This window comes from Lepisma saccharinum, chromosome 9 (assembly GCF_977018435.1).
Source record: "Lepisma saccharinum chromosome 9, izLepSacc3.1, whole genome shotgun sequence".
Lineage (NCBI taxonomy): Eukaryota > Metazoa > Arthropoda > Insecta > Zygentoma > Lepismatidae > Lepisma > Lepisma saccharinum.
Window position 1 is genome coordinate 41565893 of NC_139237.1, and position 22455 is coordinate 41588347.

The following is a 22455-nucleotide window of genomic DNA, read 5'->3' on the forward strand; positions in this document are numbered from 1 at the left end:
GTGTTTATAGCACATGGCTATGAATTATAATTGACTGGAACATCAAAATTTAACATTCTGCTCAAAATAAGTTCTATTTGTATTAAAAGGTAAGTTTAACAATGCTTATAGCAAATGAATAATATCCATAGCTGCAACAACAACGAATCTCCATAATCTGCACATATCATTATTATATGTTATTGTTGCATTCACATATATGGGAAGTACACTGCATGGGTAAGAATCATAACTTGATTCGAATTTAAAACTGAAAAAAAATAGAGTGCTAAATATCTATATAAAAGATTTTATTTAAAGAAGACATGAGTGGTACATATTTGCACATGATAGATGTCAAGATAAATTAGTACAGTACCACACATTCCATCAATATAAATGAATTTATACAAAGTTTCGGTGCACATCAATTGCAAATGGTAAGCATATGGTCTTAAATTTCTAAAATGTAATTGGCACGTTCGGACATAAAAATTCTAAAATACATGCTGACACTGAGTACAAATAATTTTAAGTAATTTGCACGTACTTTTCCTTCCATTATCTAACAATGTGCTAACATTTTAAAAATTAAATTTAAAATAAAATATCTGTACATTCCTCAAGCCAAATGCTCAAAACACAAATGCTAGTACTCATACTTTTATGATATTCTAAACTTTACTGTTTTAGAAGAATTTTACACACAAATATGGCATTTTGCAAATGAAATTAAAAAGAGTAAATGCTTGGTGATAAAACCAAACAAAATGAGGAGAATACTGGTATACGAAAGTCTCCAAATTAACAATAAGAAGTTTGAAGTGGTTAGAATGAAGAATGCTCAAAATGGTATGCATAATGCAGGAAATGAAGCATATTACATTATTAGATGCTTACTCAAGAAAACAAAAAATGATGCATGTATGTGAGAGACTTATTATGCCCATATGGCACAAAGATCAGGACTATGATGAAAAGAGACCCAATAAAATAATGAAATATACTATGATATGATATGCTCATATTGATGATAGCCAGAAGATGAACAGGCGCATGGAGGCTGTTGGTGAAGAAGACAAAGCTCATACCAAGTTGTAGAGACAGTTAGTAAGGTACTTCGTGATAGCAGATATTCTCAATTACTGCCACACTGGCATCAGTATTGGCTCAGTTTTACAGGAGAATGTATGTAAATATTTGCTTGTTAAAACATCTGGTCCTAAAATGATGAAGAATGATACAATAAGTGATATTTTGACCTATTAATTAGGGATGGATTGACATTATTTTTTTTTCATATAAAGTATTAGCATAAAATTAATTGATACTGATAACTAATATTCTACTGAACTCATGGAAGAACTTGAATTGTTTATTAGCCACAACAATTGTGAAGAAAACTATCAAGGATTATGTACTGGATATTCAAGATTTTTCCAAGGTAATTAATGATTAATCTGTGCCTTTTTAAAGATATATTTTCTCATGTAGTGGTACATTTTTGCAGTTAGCGTAAAGTCTTTATCCTAAACTTTTTGCTTCTCTTCCACATACCTAACTTTGATATGTCATCTGCATCCTCTGGGGATCCATTTGCAGGTCTTGCTTCTATTTGCATTGTCTGTATGCTTGCTCTCACCTGTTGTATTAATTTCAGTAAAAACAGATACAGCATATATTCTAGTTCTTGGCTATTTCATATTTCATATTATTCTGTCTGACCTTGATACTTATCATTATTAAAAATGTTTATCTCTTTAGATATAAACAGTATCTAAATTATTTCGATCAGAGGTTTCCTTCTGGTACAGAGAATTTCCCCTTCCAAATTTTCATTCTCACCACTCTAAGTTCCTAAAATTATTCCCAAGTTAAAACAATTTTGATTCTTATGAGAATTACATATAGTTTATTGCCATTATTTTATTATTATTCAGTGCAGTATTAGGCCTTAGAAAAGCAATAATTGTACTTGGATCAAGTTGAATCTTTGTGAAAATAAATTCATGAAATTGTAAGCTGTACTTATACAAGATGGTAATAAAGTAAATTGCTGTGGACTTTAATAAATTAATATTATTGCTACTGAATTGAAAAATAAATTTATTTCCACTAGGCAGTGGTGGCAATTAGGTTCCAAATTGGGGGGGAGTGTCTAAACTGGGGGGGAGGTGGGCACGGACAGTTTACTTTCCCTTGGTAGATAAGGTTTAGTATCGTGCTGGGGCATAAGTGAAAAAAATGTGAGGGGCAACTGCCCCCTTGCCCCCCCTAATCACTGCCACTATCACTAGGCATGACAATAGTTTTACAATATTAAAATGTTGAACTCTTCCTTCTCTCTTTATTTTTTCTTAAATGCAAACAATATAATAGACACCTGTATTGTTTTCCTTATCTCTATTATCATTTGTCAAGATTTGCAGTAAAAGTACTTGTTTTAAGGATGATTACTAGCGTGGTGATTTTTTGTGAGAAAAAATTAGAAATCTTGAGACTCTAACATGACATGAAAGATATATTTTTCTTCACTTGAAATTAGATGCACTTTCAGTGACCATTACTGCTCTTTCCCGTAATGTATGGACCAGTGAATGATTTTCCAGTTCATTTTCAGATGAGAAGCTCCTTGGACAGTTTTTGCAGCAAAATGGCTTGTCAGGTTTGTGAATCGGTAAGTGACGCTTCAAGCTGCTCTTCTGGCTGAAGCTCCTGTCGCACACGAGGCAGACGAAGGGCTTCTCCCCTGTGTGGGTTCTCAGGTGGGTTTTCAGGGAAAACGGAGACGGCCATACCCTCAGGCAAAATGAACAAATGTGTCTTGGTCTACCTGTGTTGGAAATCTGGTCATTTTCCAGCCCTTCATTCAGCAGAGGAGAGTTTGGAGCAGCAAAAAACCTGCAATGGGAACATAAATTAAATTACAGATGTTTCAAGTTTTATGTACAATTTCACTTATAATTATAAACTGTGTACAAATTGTTTTTTTAACAGTCAATAGGTATAATTTGATCAGATATTATAGCTAGAGTTTCATCGCCTTGTAAAAGAGAAGTATGGATATCGAAAATTTCAAATTGTGATGTACTATCAAGAAAATATCGTCACAGACGATATGATACAATATTTTTTTTAATTGTGATATCAGAGATATACCATCTGCATGATATATATCACCAAAATATCACGATGATATATCACCGACATGATATATATCACAAGTGTCATGCATACAAGGTAAGCTACCAAAGCACGGTATTCAATTCGAATTTTGCATAACTCCCAGGATAATTAGACTCACCGAAAGTGTCGAGAGGCATTTTTGCGGAGCCCATGAAAGACTAAAATGCCGCAAAGCAGTGGCGTGCGGTGTTTTTATCAAGGCAAGCCTGCACCTTGATGTACTATTGTTTATTTAAAAATTATATATTCAGTGCTTCGACTATCTAAATGGTCACCACATGCTATTGTATATCACTAAATATCATGATGATATATTGAAAACATGATATATATGGCCAAAATATTGTGATGATATATCACCGACATGATATATATCACTAAATATTGTGTCGATATATCACTGACTTGATATATATCACTAAAATATCATGACGACATATCGTCGATATGAAATATATCAAAAATATCACGATGATATATCACCAATCATCAAAATATCGTGAAAATATATCATCTAGTTGATATCACCTGGACAATATTTTTTTAACATCGCAATATATTGTCTGGATGATATATCGCCCAACACTAAAGAGAAGTAAATATACTAAATAAGTATCTCATAATAATAATAATAAAAACACAACAACAGTTTCTTTATTAACTAGGCAAGGTTCAAACAGAGGATGCTCTGCCACCTACCCCTTGTCTGTATAATATTACACATACAATAAGCTGCTTATAGAACAGTAAGCCTCAGATAAAATAGTACCTGTAAGAACTACACAACATACAAATAGTTTAAATACAAATCCAAAAGCAAAGAAGAAATACAATTCCACTTAAGGATGTGTTGATATCTTTAGTATAAACCATCATTCTGCTGCCATTGTTTCAATAAGAGTAAATCTTGTGCTTTAATTCTGAAATGTATAGGGTTGTATTATACATGAGAAAGAACTGGGGAAACATGTTTTAAATTAGTCTTGCCTCTATGTCATGGTTATAGCTTTTCGACGTCACTGATTTATTTAGTACATGATAATTAAATATCTTAATGACATCAATATTGGATATTTATTATATTTGATGATTCACCACATGTGAAAAGTATGGAATGCTCCGTTAAATGTTGGTATGTGGCCCAAAAACTTTAATGTATATTTTTAACAACTTAATTACATACTGCTTTATGTATGAAAAATAACGTTCAATACACTAGCGAATACAATTTGAGGGAATTAAGTGATTACAGGATGAATAGGCTACAGAAAATTATTACTTTTTTACGTCTGAGATGTTCATTCTCTAATGTGTCTTCTGAGTAACATCGGCCGGCTGATGTCATGGTTTACAGGGTTGCCAAATTGAAGCTTCCGGCCTCCCTTGGATTAAAGATGGCCATGTTGCAGATCAGTTTCAAGGGAGTAGCTTTAAATGAAAATTGTGGATTCGAGATGGTTGCTCAATTGTTCCGCTCTGATATATAACTTATCTTCTACTGAAGTTAGAAGGGATTTTCTACTTTTGTTCTCAATAAAGTAAGGAATATATTTTGTGTTTATTTTTTTTATTTTTTTTGTGTCTAACCATTATATCACAGTAACACACAAAATATTAGAAATCAGGTTGGCACACCCTAATTAACTTTTGAATAAAGAAATTCTTCACAGAATAAAAAGAAAGTTTGATCTCTAAAAAGCGGTATTAAAGACATGATTCTTTGACTGCCTGTGTTGATGTTGCAAGCAAATATGTTATTAAATTCTCACCTGAAATCATTGACAAGTTACATCACTGAGGACATAAAATATTAACCACATAGAGCTTTGATTGCTAGATACAATCTTGCTTAGGAATATGGAAACAATTTTATTAAAAACTGTCTTGAAGCTTTCCAGGAGGCAACAAATGTTCAGCTTATTTTTGGATGCTGACAACGTCTATTCCATATGGGTTTCTAAGGTTTTGAGAGCTAACTTCAGTGTTGAAGTGTAGAGGTGCAATCAACCAGGGAGTCGTAACGTACCCAATTTGCGTTACACGGTACGTTCCATTTTGTAGGAGGAAGAGTATGGTTCAGCTGCTGGTACCCATGGAACGTAACGAAATGCAATATGTTACAGACTGACGTTACAGAGAACGTAACAAAATGTATTATGGTAGATATTAACGTTATAAAGGAACGGAACGAAATGAGCACATTGGAACATAACGTAATATGCAATATGGTATATACTACCGTTACAAGGATACAAGGAACGTAGTAACGAAATGCATTGTGGTATATACTAGCGTTACAAAAAAACGTAACGAAATGCAACATGGTAGTAAATAACGGTACATAGGAACGTAATGAATGCAATCCTCCGTAACGGAACGAAGTGAAAGGCAATATGGTTAATTAACGTTACATAGGAATGTAACAAAATGTATACCACTGTAGCGGAACGGAACAAAATGCAGTTGGGTACATACCATCTGCATAAGGAACGTAAATAAATTCAGTATGGTAGATGTTAACGTTACAAGGAAAGAACAATTCACAAATGTTTGCTAGTAACGTTATAGGTGCGTGACAAATATAATCTATTAAACATCAAGGAAGAAAAAGGAATAGCCCAAATCTCTTACCTTTCTTTTGAACATTGCGAAAAATAACTCAGTATATCGTATGGGATTAATGTGAAATAGCCGTTAAAAATATGGTTGTTTGTAAAAAAAATGAATTTCAACCAGGGTTGTTAAAGGGTCAGGAATTTTAAATCAATTCAATTCCGGTTCAGCAGGGAATATTAGCAAGCATAAATGGATCTGGACTGTAAAGAGCCTCTTTATGTATTTCAATTCGTTCCAGGGACATTTTCTCCGGATCAATTGAAATACGGCACAGGGACCTTCTTTCCGGATCAATTTAAAGACTGTCTAAGTTCCATATTGAAATGAAAGAATACGCAACTTGGACCGAATTAAAACTGTGCGATAAAGAAGGTTCCGGTCTTGTTGCGGAACCCAATAGAACCCATTAGGATTTATTGGTTCGTGGACGTTTAACAATCCTGATTTGAAAATTACATTTTTGGCTCGAAATTGAATACAGCTTCCAACTAGTGTAGAAATGAGTAGTCATAGACGTGCGCACGGGGTGCAAATGGGAGGGGGGCACATGCCCCACCCCCTAATCATTGACGTCTACCGATATTTTCGACGCAGGGACAAGCAAGGTATTTTTCCATGGGGCATATTAACCAGATAATAGTGTTGCCCCCTCAAGAAACACCACTTGAATTCGAAATTATCGCATTCCTGCATTCCCATTATAATAAATTAATGTACATTACTATGACTGGGATCAAATTATACGCGTGAAATATATACTTTTAGCTGACATTCGTTTTCTAAAGGGGAGATGTGGCCATCCTCGCCCCCTTTCAAATTTCCATGCTCCTATATTATTATACTTTAATCCAGAAATTTAGGGTTGAGGAATCTTATCGCCGGTTATTAAACGATATTATGCTCTTGAAGAAAATGAAGTATTACGAAGCCGATGAAAGTTCACAAAGCAACAACGGCGGAAGAAGGTGCAGTGGCACAACCACAGGGGGCAGGGGAGATTAGCCCTCAAACTTGTACGGAAATCAATTCTAGGAGGTAAGGAAGGCAAACATTGGACCATAGAAAGAAAGGTTGCAGAATCTAAGAGTAGCAAGACAAAGGGATACTGAAGATGGATTTAGTTTTCACGTCTGTCGTGCACTATTTCTTCCAGACGGTCAAGAGCACCTGCAAGGAGGCACAGAGGGGCAATTGCCCCCTCTTGATTTCTATCTTTATACAAATATAAATAAAGTTATATAAACTTGGACAGTTGCTGCTGCTTACGGTGTACGTTTTGCCCGTGTAAGGTAATAAATAGATGTATTATTAATTTTTGAAACCCCACCGTTCATTTATAAACACACTGTATATGAGTCATTGTGAATTCGAGTCAATTAAAACATTTTGCGTTGTTGGGAGATTATCTATTAGGATAAAATTTGGACATAATGAATCTAAGTAGAGAAAATGCAACTTGTATATCAAAATTGCCATGTCCAACTGATCTCCGAAAGTAGTGTTTAGCACGTCACATTTCAAGTATATTGTAATAATCTTCAATTAAGCCAAACGTTAACGAACAAAACAACTTTTATTTAACTTATAACTTCATGTTATATAAACTACATGAAATACATTTAACAAAGACAAAAGACAAAAGACAATCTCTCTCCAACTCGACTTGCTCACAGTATCTCTTCTAAAATTTTTATCTTTTATATTTTTCGTAACTTCTATCATATATGATTGATTAATTTGAGTCCACTTTATGCACAGTTAGGCTAATCGGGACTGGACCTACAGTTTAAATTGAAATCCCAATCACTTGTGTCTCCACCGGGTATCGAACCCGGGACCCCTTCATTACAAGGCGACGACGCTACCACTGCGCCATCGGGGAGGCCATTTCAAGTATAGTCCATGATTGTATCTATAGTGCGCGTCAAATCTCCTGCATATGGCGATAGCCAATAGCAGCGCACTGCAGCGGTGCCATGTCGAAATCTCACACGGAAAGAGACAGCGTGGTCGAGCGAAACGCCTTGTCACGGAGAGCACGGAACATTAGATAATATAACATATAATAAACATAATGGGAGAAAAGAACATACCTGATTAGGGACTGCATAATTCTTTCAATATTCTCAAGGTGGAAGTTGTGGAGCCTTTGTAAGATATTTTGTCCCGTAAAGAGTACGTTATCTTTTTGGTAGTAGAAAATTCGCCACGATCGTAAATTTCAAAGACTGTTCTACGAACTACGTCTTTTTTTCAAAGTCATCTAAATTTGTCGTTCTTTTCGGTATATTAATGTGCTTTCTAGTCTAGGTTATTGAAACATTGGAGCAGGCCCCGATCCACATTGTTTTGCCCCCGAACATATCCGAGAAACGGTAGCTTGATTCACACCACACGCTTGAGCTGTTAGATCCTGGCACTTCTTAAAGTCAATTTTACTTCTTTGTTCGTCACTCGAACACTTTTTTTTTTTTAAAAATGTACACCTGAAAAATCACCTGTCGTGCCTGGCTTCGTACAACACTGTATTTTTCCCTCTTCTCTCGCCATCACTACCACTTGGTTTACTCAACGACATGCTGCACACACCCACTAAACACATGAAAAAAACAAAAACGAACAATGACGGTATCCTCTTCGTCAACTTCTTCTGCCATCACTGGGAACGAACGTGCCCTGTTCCCTTAGCTAATCGGAAAGTTTCAGAATGCAACAGGAACGAAGGGAGAGCAAAAAGGATACAATGCAAATACGTTTATAATAACATTGCTTCTACAGAGGGAACGGTATAAGCTACAATCACGCTTGTTTTTCGTACATACTCGCAAATTCATTATCTTTCCATCTGTTGAACTACTGACACTTGAAATAATCTATTTATATCCGAGCGCCAGGTACACGATTTAGTAGCGAGGTGAAACAGCTTCTGAACTAGGCAACGCTGCACGTCCGTGATTCGCTGGTGCTGTTCAGTCGTTCAAGGTCATATGCAGGAGATTTGACGCGCACTCTAGTAGTATATGAACGAGATGTGTCCCTCCATTCAAACAATACGTGGCTTGTCCCTACCGAACGAAGTGTGTCACTTATAAATTAAGTTTCCGAAAGCAGGTATTATGCATGAACAGAACAAAAAATACTCGTGAGAAATTACAAAAATTATAAGTAAGTTCGTGGCGGGAGTTATTGAAGGTTTTCCCCACAACCTATCCGCTTTAGGTTCCGGGTTCGAGTCCTGGTCTGTAAATATCTTTTTTAGGTGTCTCTTCATTAATTTAATCTAATTATCATCCATCTTCATAGTTTCGATTAATTATAAAAGTGACATAAAAGCGAAGCAAAATAAGAACATATAAAAATAATTGCAAAATGATTACAATGTCAGAACTACATTTGAAAAATAAAATGCGAACAGAAGGTTCATCTTCAAACAGGCAGCATGCTCCCGAAAGTTGCCAATCCACGTGTAGCATGACCTTCGATACTGGGGTTGTGCTTTTTCAGGAAAGTTTGCTCGACGCTCTTCAAGCGTCTTATCAAGAATGCCTCGGTGTTTGCAGCATTACCAACTTATTTTCCGTCGGGAAAATCTTTTTTCTCCTATTTAATCTGCGGTTGACTCTACAATACAGCATATTAATCAAGATACAACAACTGAATTACGGCGAAGTAGGTTAGAAACCCTGCGTGCTCAAGAGCAGCTTCGATAAGGCACCGGAATTGTTTCGAGCTGAACCAGGAAATGGGCGACGTTTATTTCCCAAGGCCATTCCGTAAAACTAATGCCACAAGAAGTTTTCTGTGTGGATTTGTGAGCATGAAATTGTAGGTTAATGATAGTACTACAAGACGTCAAGTGGATTTATTTTTCTGTTTCGTTATTTTATATAGCTTTCCTACCTATATAGTTTGAATAACTAATTAATCATTTGATGAGCAGACAAACACGAAGAAGCCGATCCCGTGGCAAATTGGTTAGCGTAATAAACTGCGAAGTCTAATGTCGGATTAGAGCCTGGACTAGAAAATATGGATGGGTTGGGTCATTGTCTTTATACCACTTCCATCACCTATCACATCCTTTATCATCGCGATTAACCGAAAGTGGTAGACGCGAAATAAAAATAGAACCTTTGCATGGAAGTCCGAAAGAGAGGCAAGGGAGGGGGGGGGGGGGTTGCAAGACCCACCTGGAAAATGAAAGTCAACCAAAAACTATATATATATATATCACAATTCCATTTCAGCTGCAATAATATATGTTAATTATTGCATGAACATAACTAGCTAACTAACTAACTCTCTAGCCTTCTTAAACCCGAAGGTTCATGGCTGCAGCAACACAGGCCTTCCATCTGTCCCTATCTTGAGCAAGTTCTATATACTCTTTTCCATCCCTACCGATTTCCTTTAAGTCTATCTCAACGTTGTCCCTCCATCTTCGTCTTGGCCTTCCTAAAGTTCTCTTACCATCAGGTTTCCCAACAAGAATCCTGTAAACTCCTCTTTTCTCTCCCATTCGTGCCACATGGCCTGCCCACCTAAGTCTTCTTGATTTAATTATTCTAATTGTCTCCTCATCCCTTTTAGGTCCAAATATTTTCCTAAGGATCTTATTTTCAAATAAGATGAATATGATACGTAACTTCAAATTAAAGCAATGTTTTTTTTAGGAGACAACACTGTTATGCACCTTTTTTGCTCCCCCGGAAAAACTACCTTGCTTGCCCCTCTTTGGAAAAAACTCAACAAAGTGCATTGTGAGGGAAATGCGTTTCAAGTTGTCAGGCACAGTTCGAGCTCTACAAAAACTTGGTAACAGTAGATCGGAATGTTTCATGCGTGATTTTCAAAGATTTTATGAAGTTTGCACTGTGCCTGGCAACTTGAAACGCATTTCCATCACAATGCACTTTGTTGAGTTCGCCCTTCGTATCCGCAATGCCTCATATTTTCAATTACTTTGAAGCATTTTGGACCATTTTTTATTTTTATAAGCAACTGCATTAATTGATAGAATGATCTTAAACATGAAACTAATTGTTTCTTCCAATGATTAACTGTTTTCTTTGCCTTTCATTACGCTAGGTCACTCAGCCGCTATCTTCGTTGTGAGCCTAGATTAAGTGTGATTGGAGCTTATCCTATATGCTTTCTTCATACAGCATGGCTGTCGGCTACATGTTTGACATCTTAACACAACTTCTTTCAAACATCGCTCATGAAATGTATTTCACCTATCGTCCTACGGGAATCAGAGGGACGTAACTACAAAAATGCTGTTTTCAGTTTCGTGAAAAAAAAAAATCCTCTGAAGAGTATTTGGAGTAAATCGACATTTTCCACTTCTAATGCTTATCTGTAAGGCGGAGTCACATTTAAGAGTCATATTCCTAAGAATACATTATTTCCTCTCCTATTAATTTGATAAATTAGAGTTAAGTCGCTCTGGTTCTCACACACGCTTTCAGCTCCTATTTTCCAAAATTTGGCACGTTAGGTATTACGCCAGGTGTGTCATTTGGGTACGATACTACATTTTTATTATATGCCTGTGGAGATTCGAACAGTGTTCTCGGCTTGCGAGCCAGGTTATATCGGCGTTAGCGTCCAACGTTTGGAGCGCGTATATTCCTCTAAGCAGGATGCTCCAATTTAAGCTGGCTCGCAAGCCGAGAACTCTTCGTCAGGAAAGCTACACTTTTTTACCCATGAAAGTTATTGTCCGTGGCCTGCAAGCAAGGTTCTTGCAACAAACTGCCTCGAGAGAATTATGCGTAGGCTATGTGTGACTTTTCTGTTTCTCAGACCACGTGTGACTACCTACAAATTATGTGAAACAATAACATAAACAACTTCCCATCTGAGTATGAGAAACCACTTGCATTCTAGCCGGGTTCGATTCCTGGTGGAGGCACAGTGGTTCGAATTCCACTTTAAACTGTAGGCCCACTCCCAATTAGCCTATCTGTGCATACAAGTAAACTTAAAACAAGACAAACTTTCATTCTAACCTCAGTCACTTATGGGAGCTGCTTAGAAGTAGTAGTGTTGACTGCCATGACTAAAATTTCTGGATCCAAGTTCACTTCGTCTCAACGATTTTATTTGTTGTTTTAAGTCCCCTTTATGCACAGTAAGGCTAATCGGGACTGGACCTACAATTTAAAGTGGGATCCGAACCACTTGTGCCTCCACCGGGTATCGAAGCCGGGACCCCTCTCTCGACGATTTGACCGAGTCTGCACTCCCTGCGCTGCACTCCGCTGTCTATGCAATGTAGTTTTAAAAGTTGTTAACTGAGGTATCCTAGTCACAAATTCCACCGCTGCCACCGGTTAGTCAAGGTGTGACTCATCATCAGCCAGGCTCGGACGAAACGCAACTCATTAAACCGTCGCGGACGAACTGTAGCATTTTTCTAGGAATTTCGCTTTCGGACGAAACGCTACTGAACCGTACAGCAGTCCCAGTGCCTTCTCCAAGTTGCACAGCTGCTTTCGGAGCTCTTGGTTTGGAAAGGGAGTGGGGATGAGGAAAAGGTCTTGATTTTTCATACTGAATCTCGTTCATTTCGTTCTCCTATTTCTCTTGGTTGAATTTTCTGAGATACGGAATCTACCTCATTTTCCTTTTCATTACGTATTATTGCGTCACCCACAGTACTCTTACATGTACTTAACATTTTCAATTTCCCTGTACCTGCACCCTTTGGTTAGGTAAAAATAAATAACTGCAGTTCGTCAAATGTTGTATTTTTGTTTTTGTTACCCATTTTTCTCGTACTTCAGTCAGGGGCAATGGAGCTACTGGTAACAGACGTAGTTAGGAAATAGCATGAATTGTTTCTTCCCCGCACTGTAGTTGACCGATAAAAGAACTATGTAAAGTCTCGTTTCTATTACCACAAATTTTACCGCGCAACATGACACGCGGCATGCGATGCTGCATGTGCCAAGCATTTGTTGAAATGGAAACTGTCTGCAACATGCCGCGGCGCAAGTGCCGGGGACAAAATTGCCCCAAACGATTAAGACGCACAACGTGCGCGGCGACAATGGAAACAGCCTACAGCAAGTTCCTGGGCACGGGCATACGAACTAGAGTAGAAACAGACGACGCGACTACAATCTGTGGTCCAACAAGATTTAATAACAATGCAAAATCACTTGCAGTCATTCTTACAAAGTTTTCGTATCCACTTTGAAGACGTAAGTCTCTCATCAACGAGTTATATGCTCCTTCCGAATTTCTTTTCGCTTGAAAACTTCTAATCCACCATCTAGGTTGTTTTCGCCTCTTTTTTTTTATAGAAATTCATGATACGCGCCTGCCATAACCACAAAACCCGCCATAGCTTTATTGTTCATCTTTACCCAAGTTAAATCACCACCAAATTATTACAATACAAGAGAAGAAACACTGACTACTCTAAAGCACTGCACAACGCTACACTGCGATCCTGCACTCCAGTGTTGTTGCGGACGTATTTTGAAGAAGTAGTTTTGAATTGGAAGCAGTACGAGTACACTAAATGACGCGCAACATGCGCCGGCACATGTTGCACCTCATGGATCTGGAACTTGTCAGAATGGAAACGTAGCTTAACAGAAACAGAAGGCTTTCACGATTTGTCTGAATATTAAAGTGATCTCTTCTTTCACACCCAAACATAAATAACTATTTTCAGATTTGAAACCGTAACAGGGGTGTAAGGGGTGACCTTCCACGTAGTACACCCAATCGTCAACTTCATTCCACGTAGTACACCCTGGACTGCTCTTTGCAGACTAACGAGGCTCTGGCGACTGACCCTATAGCCAGTATAATTCTGTGTGTTCTGTTTTCTGTCATGTGTGCTGAGTGCCCCTTTAGAGCCTCAGCTTTTAACCTAAGTCAGAATATTTTAATATTTCAGTTATTCGATATTACAGTTACGTTATTTGTTATGGTAAGGGGCTGGTCCCCGTATAACGTGGCGGTTGCAAAATAGCCTAAGTGCTGACGCACCCAAAATTAAAAAAGAAAAATGTAACAGGGAATATAGCTTTAATAAATGTCTATAAATATTTCACTATCGTTTATATTTATGTACATGTTGTTAATTTTGAAATATTGTGAAGAAATGCAGCAAAATGCTACATATTCGATTACTAATGTGAGCCACTGTACATGTTATGTTTTTATTTCATGAACAATGCGACACCACAGGTCCCGAGTTCAGATCCCAGCCTGTATATTGTTTTCATTATTTTCTTCGTGATGTCCTTTCATCAATTTTGTCATTGCATCACCCATCCTCGTCTTCGCGATTAGCCAAAAGTGGCAGAAAACCAAAGTTAAATATAACAAATGAAAATCAAACATTACTTTGCAAGACAAGAATGGATAGGTTCTTTTGAAGCTGCTGTTATTAAAAGCAAATTGTATGTAGCTTTCCTAGACAGAAGTTTCAAACACAGAAACTGATTGATTGGATAAGGGCTGTGGATTCCTACTCGAGCAGAAAATATATATGTTTCAATTTATTACGTACAACAATAGCAGACTGATTTCCCGCTAAATCAAAGAAAACTTGCATTCACGGTTACAAATTGACGTGTTGAATGACCTTAACTACAGACTTCGCTCACTCCAATTCTGATTAATCGAACAGCACATCACAACGTGGGTCATTAAATATTTCCAACTTACTCTCGAGTTCCTCAACTAAAAATAAATTGACTGCGAGACAAAAACTCCTCTGCGATAACTATATACCACGTTATATGCAGAGTATATGTAAGTTGAAATTCCATCATAATAATTTGAATTCTTCAAGTAGTAGCTACAAATATAATTTTTCATGCATATTTTCTTAGCATTGAAGTTTCTCACTTCACAAGGATAACATATATATAGTATTTCACAAGAGTTTTTAGTTCGAGCTAGTCGTAGGCCTAATATGAATATAAACGTCACTTCATTACTTAGTTTAAAAAAGTGCCAGGCAATCAAAATTCGAGGGTATGCCTGAAATTATTTGTAGTATCTCATGTATCAAGGGGGCTTTTTAAGTAGTAATAGTAGAAACGTAATTATACTGCATGTTGCAACTGAAACCCTAGCCTCGAAGACCGAAGTCGTTGGGTGATCCACTCATACACTCGGTACCAAACATTTCAAGTTCGAGTAGACACCTGGGCATGGCTGTTTTTTTTTTGTAAGCATCCCTTCATAGATTTAATATGATCATCATTCATCTTCATCGTCGCGATTATCTACAAGTGGCAGAAAAGCGATATAAAACAAGAATAATAGTATAACAAACAAAAGAGGATAAAAAGATGAACTGAGTTAATGATAGGAAGTTTTATAAAATTACTGTTTCTTGAAGAATCCTGTCCTTTGTTACGATTTTATTTCTCAGTCACACGTTGCTCAATGTTCAAGTCGACTGTCGTCCTTACGTACTTGAAAATTACTTTCATGTCTGCCTATGCTCTTCTTTCAAACGTGGTAGGTGGGCGCTCTGTCTGTTTCTACACCAAAAAGTTTAATGAACCTCCTGTCCAAGAAGACAAGAATTACTGAAAGTAATTTTCAAAATTGTAAGCGGATGAGGGCCCTTGTAAATGATAAAATATACTGTCCTTTTATTCGCTTAGTTTTGAGAATCACTTCCCATATAATTCTTGCCTTCTTGAGAGTCCAATGGCCCTGTCTAGCCACAAACCAGTTGCACAAACGCGGTTTCGTTTGTTTCGTACAACAATTCCATCTAACGTTTCGTTTCTACGTAGTTTCTACTTGCTAAAAGTGCCTTTCATATCGCCCCAGGGCGTTCTCTACTCGGCTGCTTCGTGACCGAAGGTCACGTGTACAAAGTTTGAGGATTCACATTTTCCGATTTTGCGTGGTGCTGCTGCTACGAGCGAACACAAGGGAAAAAACCTTGGACGAAAAGTCCCAGCGCAGCTTCCCTTCTACTCTTCAGCTCGGCCCATAAGGAAGAACGGTCAACTCTCCCCCTCCCCTCCAGGCGGTAGTACAGTGCACAGGAGTCGCGGGTCTGCACAGGTTTCTTTCCTTGTGATTCAGTTCGCCTTATCAAGGTCGTGCAGCAAGCAATTATTTTTCGTCTTCCGATAGGAAAAAGCTTGCCTCTCGCTTACGTGGATGAACGCGTAGCACAGATGATTCTTTGGTTGGTCCTTTATGTTTCGTCCTTCAGCAACTTAATCTAAGCACGAATCATTCTCATCGCCAAACATACTGTATTTTTTTAATTGATGTAACACATGTAAACTGAAAGAGAGAGAGAGAGAGAGAGAGAGAGAGAGAGAGAGAGAGAGAGAGAGAGAGAGAGAAAGAGAAAGAGAGAGAGAGAGAAAGATAAACGTTTTCTTACAACAAACGTTTGTTTTCCTATCGTATAAAGTGAACGCACATGTTAAAATTCATCTTTCATAGATAATCAAATTAGAACAAATCCACGTAAAGTGATTTAGTATGCAGAAAATAAATATATTTGTGATAAATACATAGTTAATCAGTAAATTCCAATAACCAGGACTTCTGTCACGCCAAATCTTGTTTACGGATGTTTTCAAACGTTTTGTTTTACAATTTCATTTTTTCACTGACATCCAAAACGAAAATACGTATTATAATTTAATGACTTTCAAAATGTCAAAATACTGTAATGTTACTATGCTGCCGATCACAATTATGAGGCTTCTTCGAACCAGGGTTTCGGAGCGGAGCGGATCAACGCTCCAGCTGTTGCCCACGCTCAGGAGCGAGGAGCGAGATTCTAAGAAATGGTTCGCTCCGCTCCGGAGTGGAGCGATGTCTTAGCCCGCTCCGCTCCGGAGCGGAGCAGCGAGAATCGAAAAATTTCTCGCTCCGCTCCGGAGCGAGGAGCGAAATTTTAGAAAATGGTTCGCTCCGCTCTGGAGCGGAGCGCTACCTTGACACGCTCCGCTCCGGATCGGAGCAGAGGAAGTTGGAAATTTTCTCGCTCCGCTCCGGAGCGAGGAGCGAAATTTTATAGAATGGTTCACTCCGCTCCGGAGCGGAGCGATACCGTGTGACGCTCCGCTCCGGAGCGAGATTATAAGAACTTGCCCACTCCGCTCCGGAGCGCTCCGAGGTTGGATAATACGAGTGTATACAGAAAACTAACGATCAAGGGTTCCGAGTACATTAGTAATTTTGTTTGTGGAATTTGTACGGCATTTGAACATCGCCTGTTATTGTTGTTATAAAACTGATTATTACTAAAGCTAACGCCACGGAAACAGTCCAGTCAAGATCACGTCACTCACCTACAGTGTTGCCAATAAGCAAGGAATAATCCTTACACAAGACACCAGGGAAGGCACAATCAACCGCATACGTACAACGCGCAATGTGTCAACTGTGAAGCGTAGAAGAAGTGTGGAAAACCTGGAGAACCAGGGGTGTGTAGAAGGCAAGGGGAAGCTTTGATCTTCACTGGACTGTTTTCGTGAAGAGAGCGATATTATTATTATTATTACTATTATTATTATTATTATTACTATTATTATTATTACTATTTTCATTATCACTTTTACTACTCTACTACTACTTCTGGGGACAATATATTTCAATAGCAGGTGTGCCACCTGTGTTTTATGAGTTGAGAGAATGGAACTCTCATTTCCTGCCACCAGGGATCGCGACTAAAACTCATTTCCGTTCGACTTCTGGTTTGGGCTAAGCACTTCGGCATATCGGTCCGACGTTACAGTCCACACAGTGGGAGAAGTGAGTTATTCCGGAATATTGGTTCGAGTAACATTGGTCAAACTACTGCAGAGAATCCATTTGACCTTTCGAACGCCAGGAGCACGCAGAGGAAAGACGAAACAACGTGTACAGAGGAAGATGACAGGCAGACAGGTGTTCATGCAAAACAAAACACTCGCTGGTGCATGATTGCCATATCTAACTTTCTTTGCGCTGGTTATGATGATACTTTGAATGTAGCGAAAGATAAAAGTTTAAAGTAATTGGGAATTCAGGTTGCTAATTTTCACTGTATGTTTGTTCCGGCATAACTCTCGAACGCCTGGAACGATTTCAACCAAACTTGGAACACGTATCACTTGCAATCTCGAAAGAAATACTGTGTAAGACATCTCTGGCACCCCTAGGGGTGAGGGTGGGAAGGGTTGACATGTAAAACGACCGATATTAGTGTGGAATCCATAGTTTTCGGGGTCGTTAAGATGAATAGTGATACTCCCAATGCCGTTCAACTCCAAAACACCCCTGGCAACCCTAGGGGTGGGGTGAGAAGGGGGCGACATGTAAAAATAATAAAAAACGACCGATATTAGTGTGGAATCAATAGTTTTCGGGGTCGCTAAGATTAATAATGACACTCTCAATGCCGTTCAATTCCAAGACACTCCTGGCACCCCTGGGGTGGGAAGGGGGTGACATGTAAAACGAGCCCGACCCTGTGGCCGAGTGGTTAGCACATCGCGCTATGACGCCAGGGGTTCCGGGTTCGAATACCGGCTGGGCATGGATGTTTGTGAGTGTCCATTCATCAAGTTCATCATATCATCACTCATTCTCATCTTCGCAAATTAGCCAAAAGTGGCACAAGAAGCGAAGTAAAATAAAGCAAATCAATCAATTAATTAGTTAGTTCTACTATAGACCTTCAATGATTACCAAGGTTTCAGATGCATGGAACTAACGATTAAAGATTTTATTTGTCGTTGTTGTACATTGTTTGCAATAATTGTAGACAGCTTATAATTCCACTAACCGAGACTGTTTCGGAAGGATCCCTCCATCCGTGTTAAAAAAATATTTTAAATGCCCATAAATCAAAGTTCACAGGCACACATACTATGAACATACTTTTAGAAGAGAACACATATTTTAAAACGTCTCTTTAAGAAAGTAACAATACGCGTAAGCCAGAGTCGGTGTAGCACACTTTTAATACGATTGGCAACGCTGCATCTCCCTCGAAAAGGCAACGATCTGTCTGCCAAGTACGTACAACAGCAGAAGTCATGACGCAATGCACCTGCCAAGGAGCGAGCAAGACACTACGCGCCAGTTTCCTCCACCTTTCCTCTTGAAAGGGGAACAACAAGGCCAATCCGCTAGCCGGTAGCACTGACGTCAGTCACCTACACAAGAAGCGCAGAACACGAAAACAAACAGGGCTGTCGTGTGGGGGAGGTAGCATAAGCAAACGTACAATCCCGCAACACTGATTGCTTGAACGGGTTCATATCCAAATTAAGATAAGGATGAGATATGATGAAATTGAAGAAGGGTCAATCACAGAGAACTCCAATTCCCAGACTGGAGTCGTGAAGCGTTGAGATAACCATTGATGTGGGGGTAGGGCCCGACACATTCCCAATCTCGCTCGGCCATTTGGAGGTGATGTGATCAGCACCACGCTCCGGCCACCTTTACCCCCCCCCCCCCCCCCCCCCCCCCGAGGGTTTCCCCTAGTTATCCATTTATTTGAGTCTGGGTTAGCCCAGGAGCCGCTATATGCTGGGACAAGGCCGGAATAATTTCGAAGTTAGATCATCCACCGCGGGATTCAAACCCTGGTCTCCAGCGTTGCAGTCAGATGCCCTACCGACTAGACCAGCAGTTGCGGTTACACCATTCATATATAAAAATAACTATCTCACCGGATATGAGCTTGCACTTCAAATGCTCCGATTGCGGATCAGAGCACTATTGTATCTCGCCCCGCTCCGGATCGGATCGTGCATGTAAAAATAAGTAACCACTCCGCTCCGGAGCGGCGTGCTGTCGTCCCACGCTCCGCTCCGGAGCGAGGAGCGGAGTAGAACTGACGCTTCGAAATCGCTCCGGAGCGCTCCTTTAGTACGCTCCGCACTCCGCTTCGAAACCCTGCTTCGAACACGCCTTCGATAACGGTATTTGCTATTCGTAACGGATATGTGTATCACTTTTTCGAAACAGACTTTTGTGGAGGAAAAGAACTGTAACGTTACAAAAGTAACGAGCACAATTATACGAGAGACCTATGTTATTCTATCCGGAACACGGCATCGGACACGGTATTGCACATCGGAACGTCTGTATGATACCAGCTATCAATAACGTTGTTGCTTTGAAGCAAGGAGTGTAACGTTTTTACAGTCGTGGCCTCAATTAAGTTACTGGTTAATTGTAACGTTACTACCACTTTCCATACACACTAAAGTTACTAGTCAATACGTGACAAACTTGTTTCTTACCCTGTAACGTTACTGGTTGCCGGCAATGGATGTAACGTTAAAGCGTCACCTAACGACCTACTGCTTTGCAGATCAGTTATGGTTCGGTACCGTTATGCACACCTGTAACGTAATGTTCATATACCTGAGGTAACGTTTCTGTTCACGAAAAAAGTTATTCTGTTTCTGGTTGTAACGTAACGGAAACCGTAATTGAAAATACCGTTCCATTTCGTTACGTTACGACTCCCTGCAATCAACCTTGTTTATATGTACTTTGTGTATGAGAGTCACAGTGTAGGTGATGGGTCAGTGAGGTGCTATGGCATGTCTTCTTCATGTGCCTGCTGTGCTCTTGGTCAAGTATTGGGGTGTAAGGGGTAACCCTTTTCCCTTTTCATATAGCACACCCTAGACTGCATTTTGCAAGCTAGCGAAGCTCTGGCGTTTGGACTCATGGCCAGTATAATCATCTGTGGTAGTCATGTTGTGTGCTGTCAATTTGTGTTAGTGATTGTTCACTCATCTCTTTCATTTTCGTCATTCTCATCTTTGCAAATTAGCCAAAAGTGGCAGAAAAGTAAGGTAAAATAAATCAATTCAATCAATCGGTCAACTATCACAGACCAGACCGGATCCAGTCAAAGCCCCATGTCGCTGTTAAGATTCTACTCTTGCCCAGTAGCGGCTTCTGCACGTGCACACCCAAATAAATCTGCAATGCAATTATTTTTTATTAAACTTATTCACTGAACACTATCTCCTTCAAAACATCAAACGTTACGAAGTCCAATCGCCCCATCGGCTTCGCATTACCAGTGCCTGCCGCTGAGATACGTTTGCTCGGATCACAAGTCACCTGGTGCTGTTTGGCTGCTGTTTGCAGCACGCAAGAAAAGAGAAAGGATTTGCTCTTCTAGATCGCAGTATTATGGGCTAAACTCGCACTGCTAGTGCTGTGTTCACCATACAGCAGTGTTGCAATCCCATTCCATTCGAGATCGTGTGGTGGAGTAGACGCAACACACACATCACCGTAAATTGAGGGATTTTTTTTTTTTTTTTTTTTTTTTTTGAAAAGGGACATTTCTATGGTATCTTTGCCTACCCTGTTCTGAGCATGTCAAGGGCAAGGAAGAAGACAGGAGGGAGGGGAGGACAACTGAAAGAGAAACGCGTGCTTTAAACAATGTTGCATTGCCTTTGCTTGGCTAATATAAACTATCCTGTGGCGCTGTAGTAGAATTATCCACCTGCTCAGTCAGGGGGCAGGGGGAGGGGGGAGACGTGGATAAGTCAGCTCTTTCCATTGTGTGGCAATATTGTTATGCTATAAAAAGCTCGTTCCTCTTTCATTGCAAAGTGAGCATGATGAAAGGGACAACTGTACATAGCAAAAGCGGATACCTAATATTTAACGTTGTTGAATATGTGGAGGGAAGTTAGCTACTTGTACAAATCGCACCAACTACTGCAGGTGGATAAGGTGGAAGGGAAAGACAAATTTTGAAGTACAAAGAAGGGTAGTGTGGACTGAGTGAGTATTGTCATTTTCTTTAATATTTTATTATTTATTCTCTTGATTTCGCTTGAGTTTGTTGGTTTGATCAGTCGGTCGTTAGAAATAAACAACTGTTAGATAGATTACAACTGATTTTCTGTATGTGGTCGTTGGATCGGCTACCTTGTTTGCAGGAGTGGTTCAAGATAAAATTTTCAACTGGGTGAGATGGAATTTTGGCTCCCCCTACTTTCCACATTCCTCCAATATAAATCATAACCAATAGCATCGCTCTTTTCGTGATCGACGGAAAATTCACCGCGGTATTTCAAATTTGTAAATATTACTATTTTTTATGAAATAAAACTCTCCTGTAGCTTTATTTTTCAGTAAAAGGTGTTCATAACTTGGGTTACCAATACATCTAGCATCATTATGGATGCAAAAAAGAAAAAGAACGAATATTTGAGAGGGTTATAAAACACTTCTTCTGGACGTGATGCTGAAGTGCACACCCGTAAAGTCAGACCACTAGCCGCCACTGCTCTTGCCTGTACATGGCTTTGTGATGTAGTAAAAACAATCTGTAGCCCTCATTAATGGAATGTTCAGATAATGCCAATATTTCCAGATGAAAATTCTTTATGCAGCTGAGATATTGTCCAATTGTTCTTCCTGTTGTCCAACATTCTACCACATGCACATATACCAAATGTTTTGCACATGATGTGGTAAGCTCCAGGTGTCCAAGGTCATCATTAGGATTTCATAGCAGGATCCTAATTTTCAATTGTGGTTTGTGGGCAGTCTTCAGAAAATGTAAGTAATATTTCTTGGATGGTGATAGTCAATCAATTTGCCTGCCACCTATACTGGAACCCTCCCACACAAAAACAAATATAATGTCTTGAGTCCAGCGGCACCAGGATTAACCAT

At 39.1% G+C, this 22455-nt stretch overlaps 1 protein-coding gene across 1 annotated transcript in view; it reads right to left on the minus strand.

Annotated features, from left to right (window-relative positions):
- Positions 1-2416: 2416 nt before the first annotated feature.
- Positions 2417-22455, minus strand: part of LOC145992025 (uncharacterized) — a 276188-nt gene continuing 256149 nt past the window's right edge. The window contains exon 4 of the mRNA XM_083128052.1: positions 2417-2880. Coding sequence (XP_082984178.1) covers positions 2511-2880 — 370 coding nt within the window. The 3' untranslated portion in view covers positions 2417-2510. The remainder of the gene's footprint in view (positions 2881-22455) is intronic.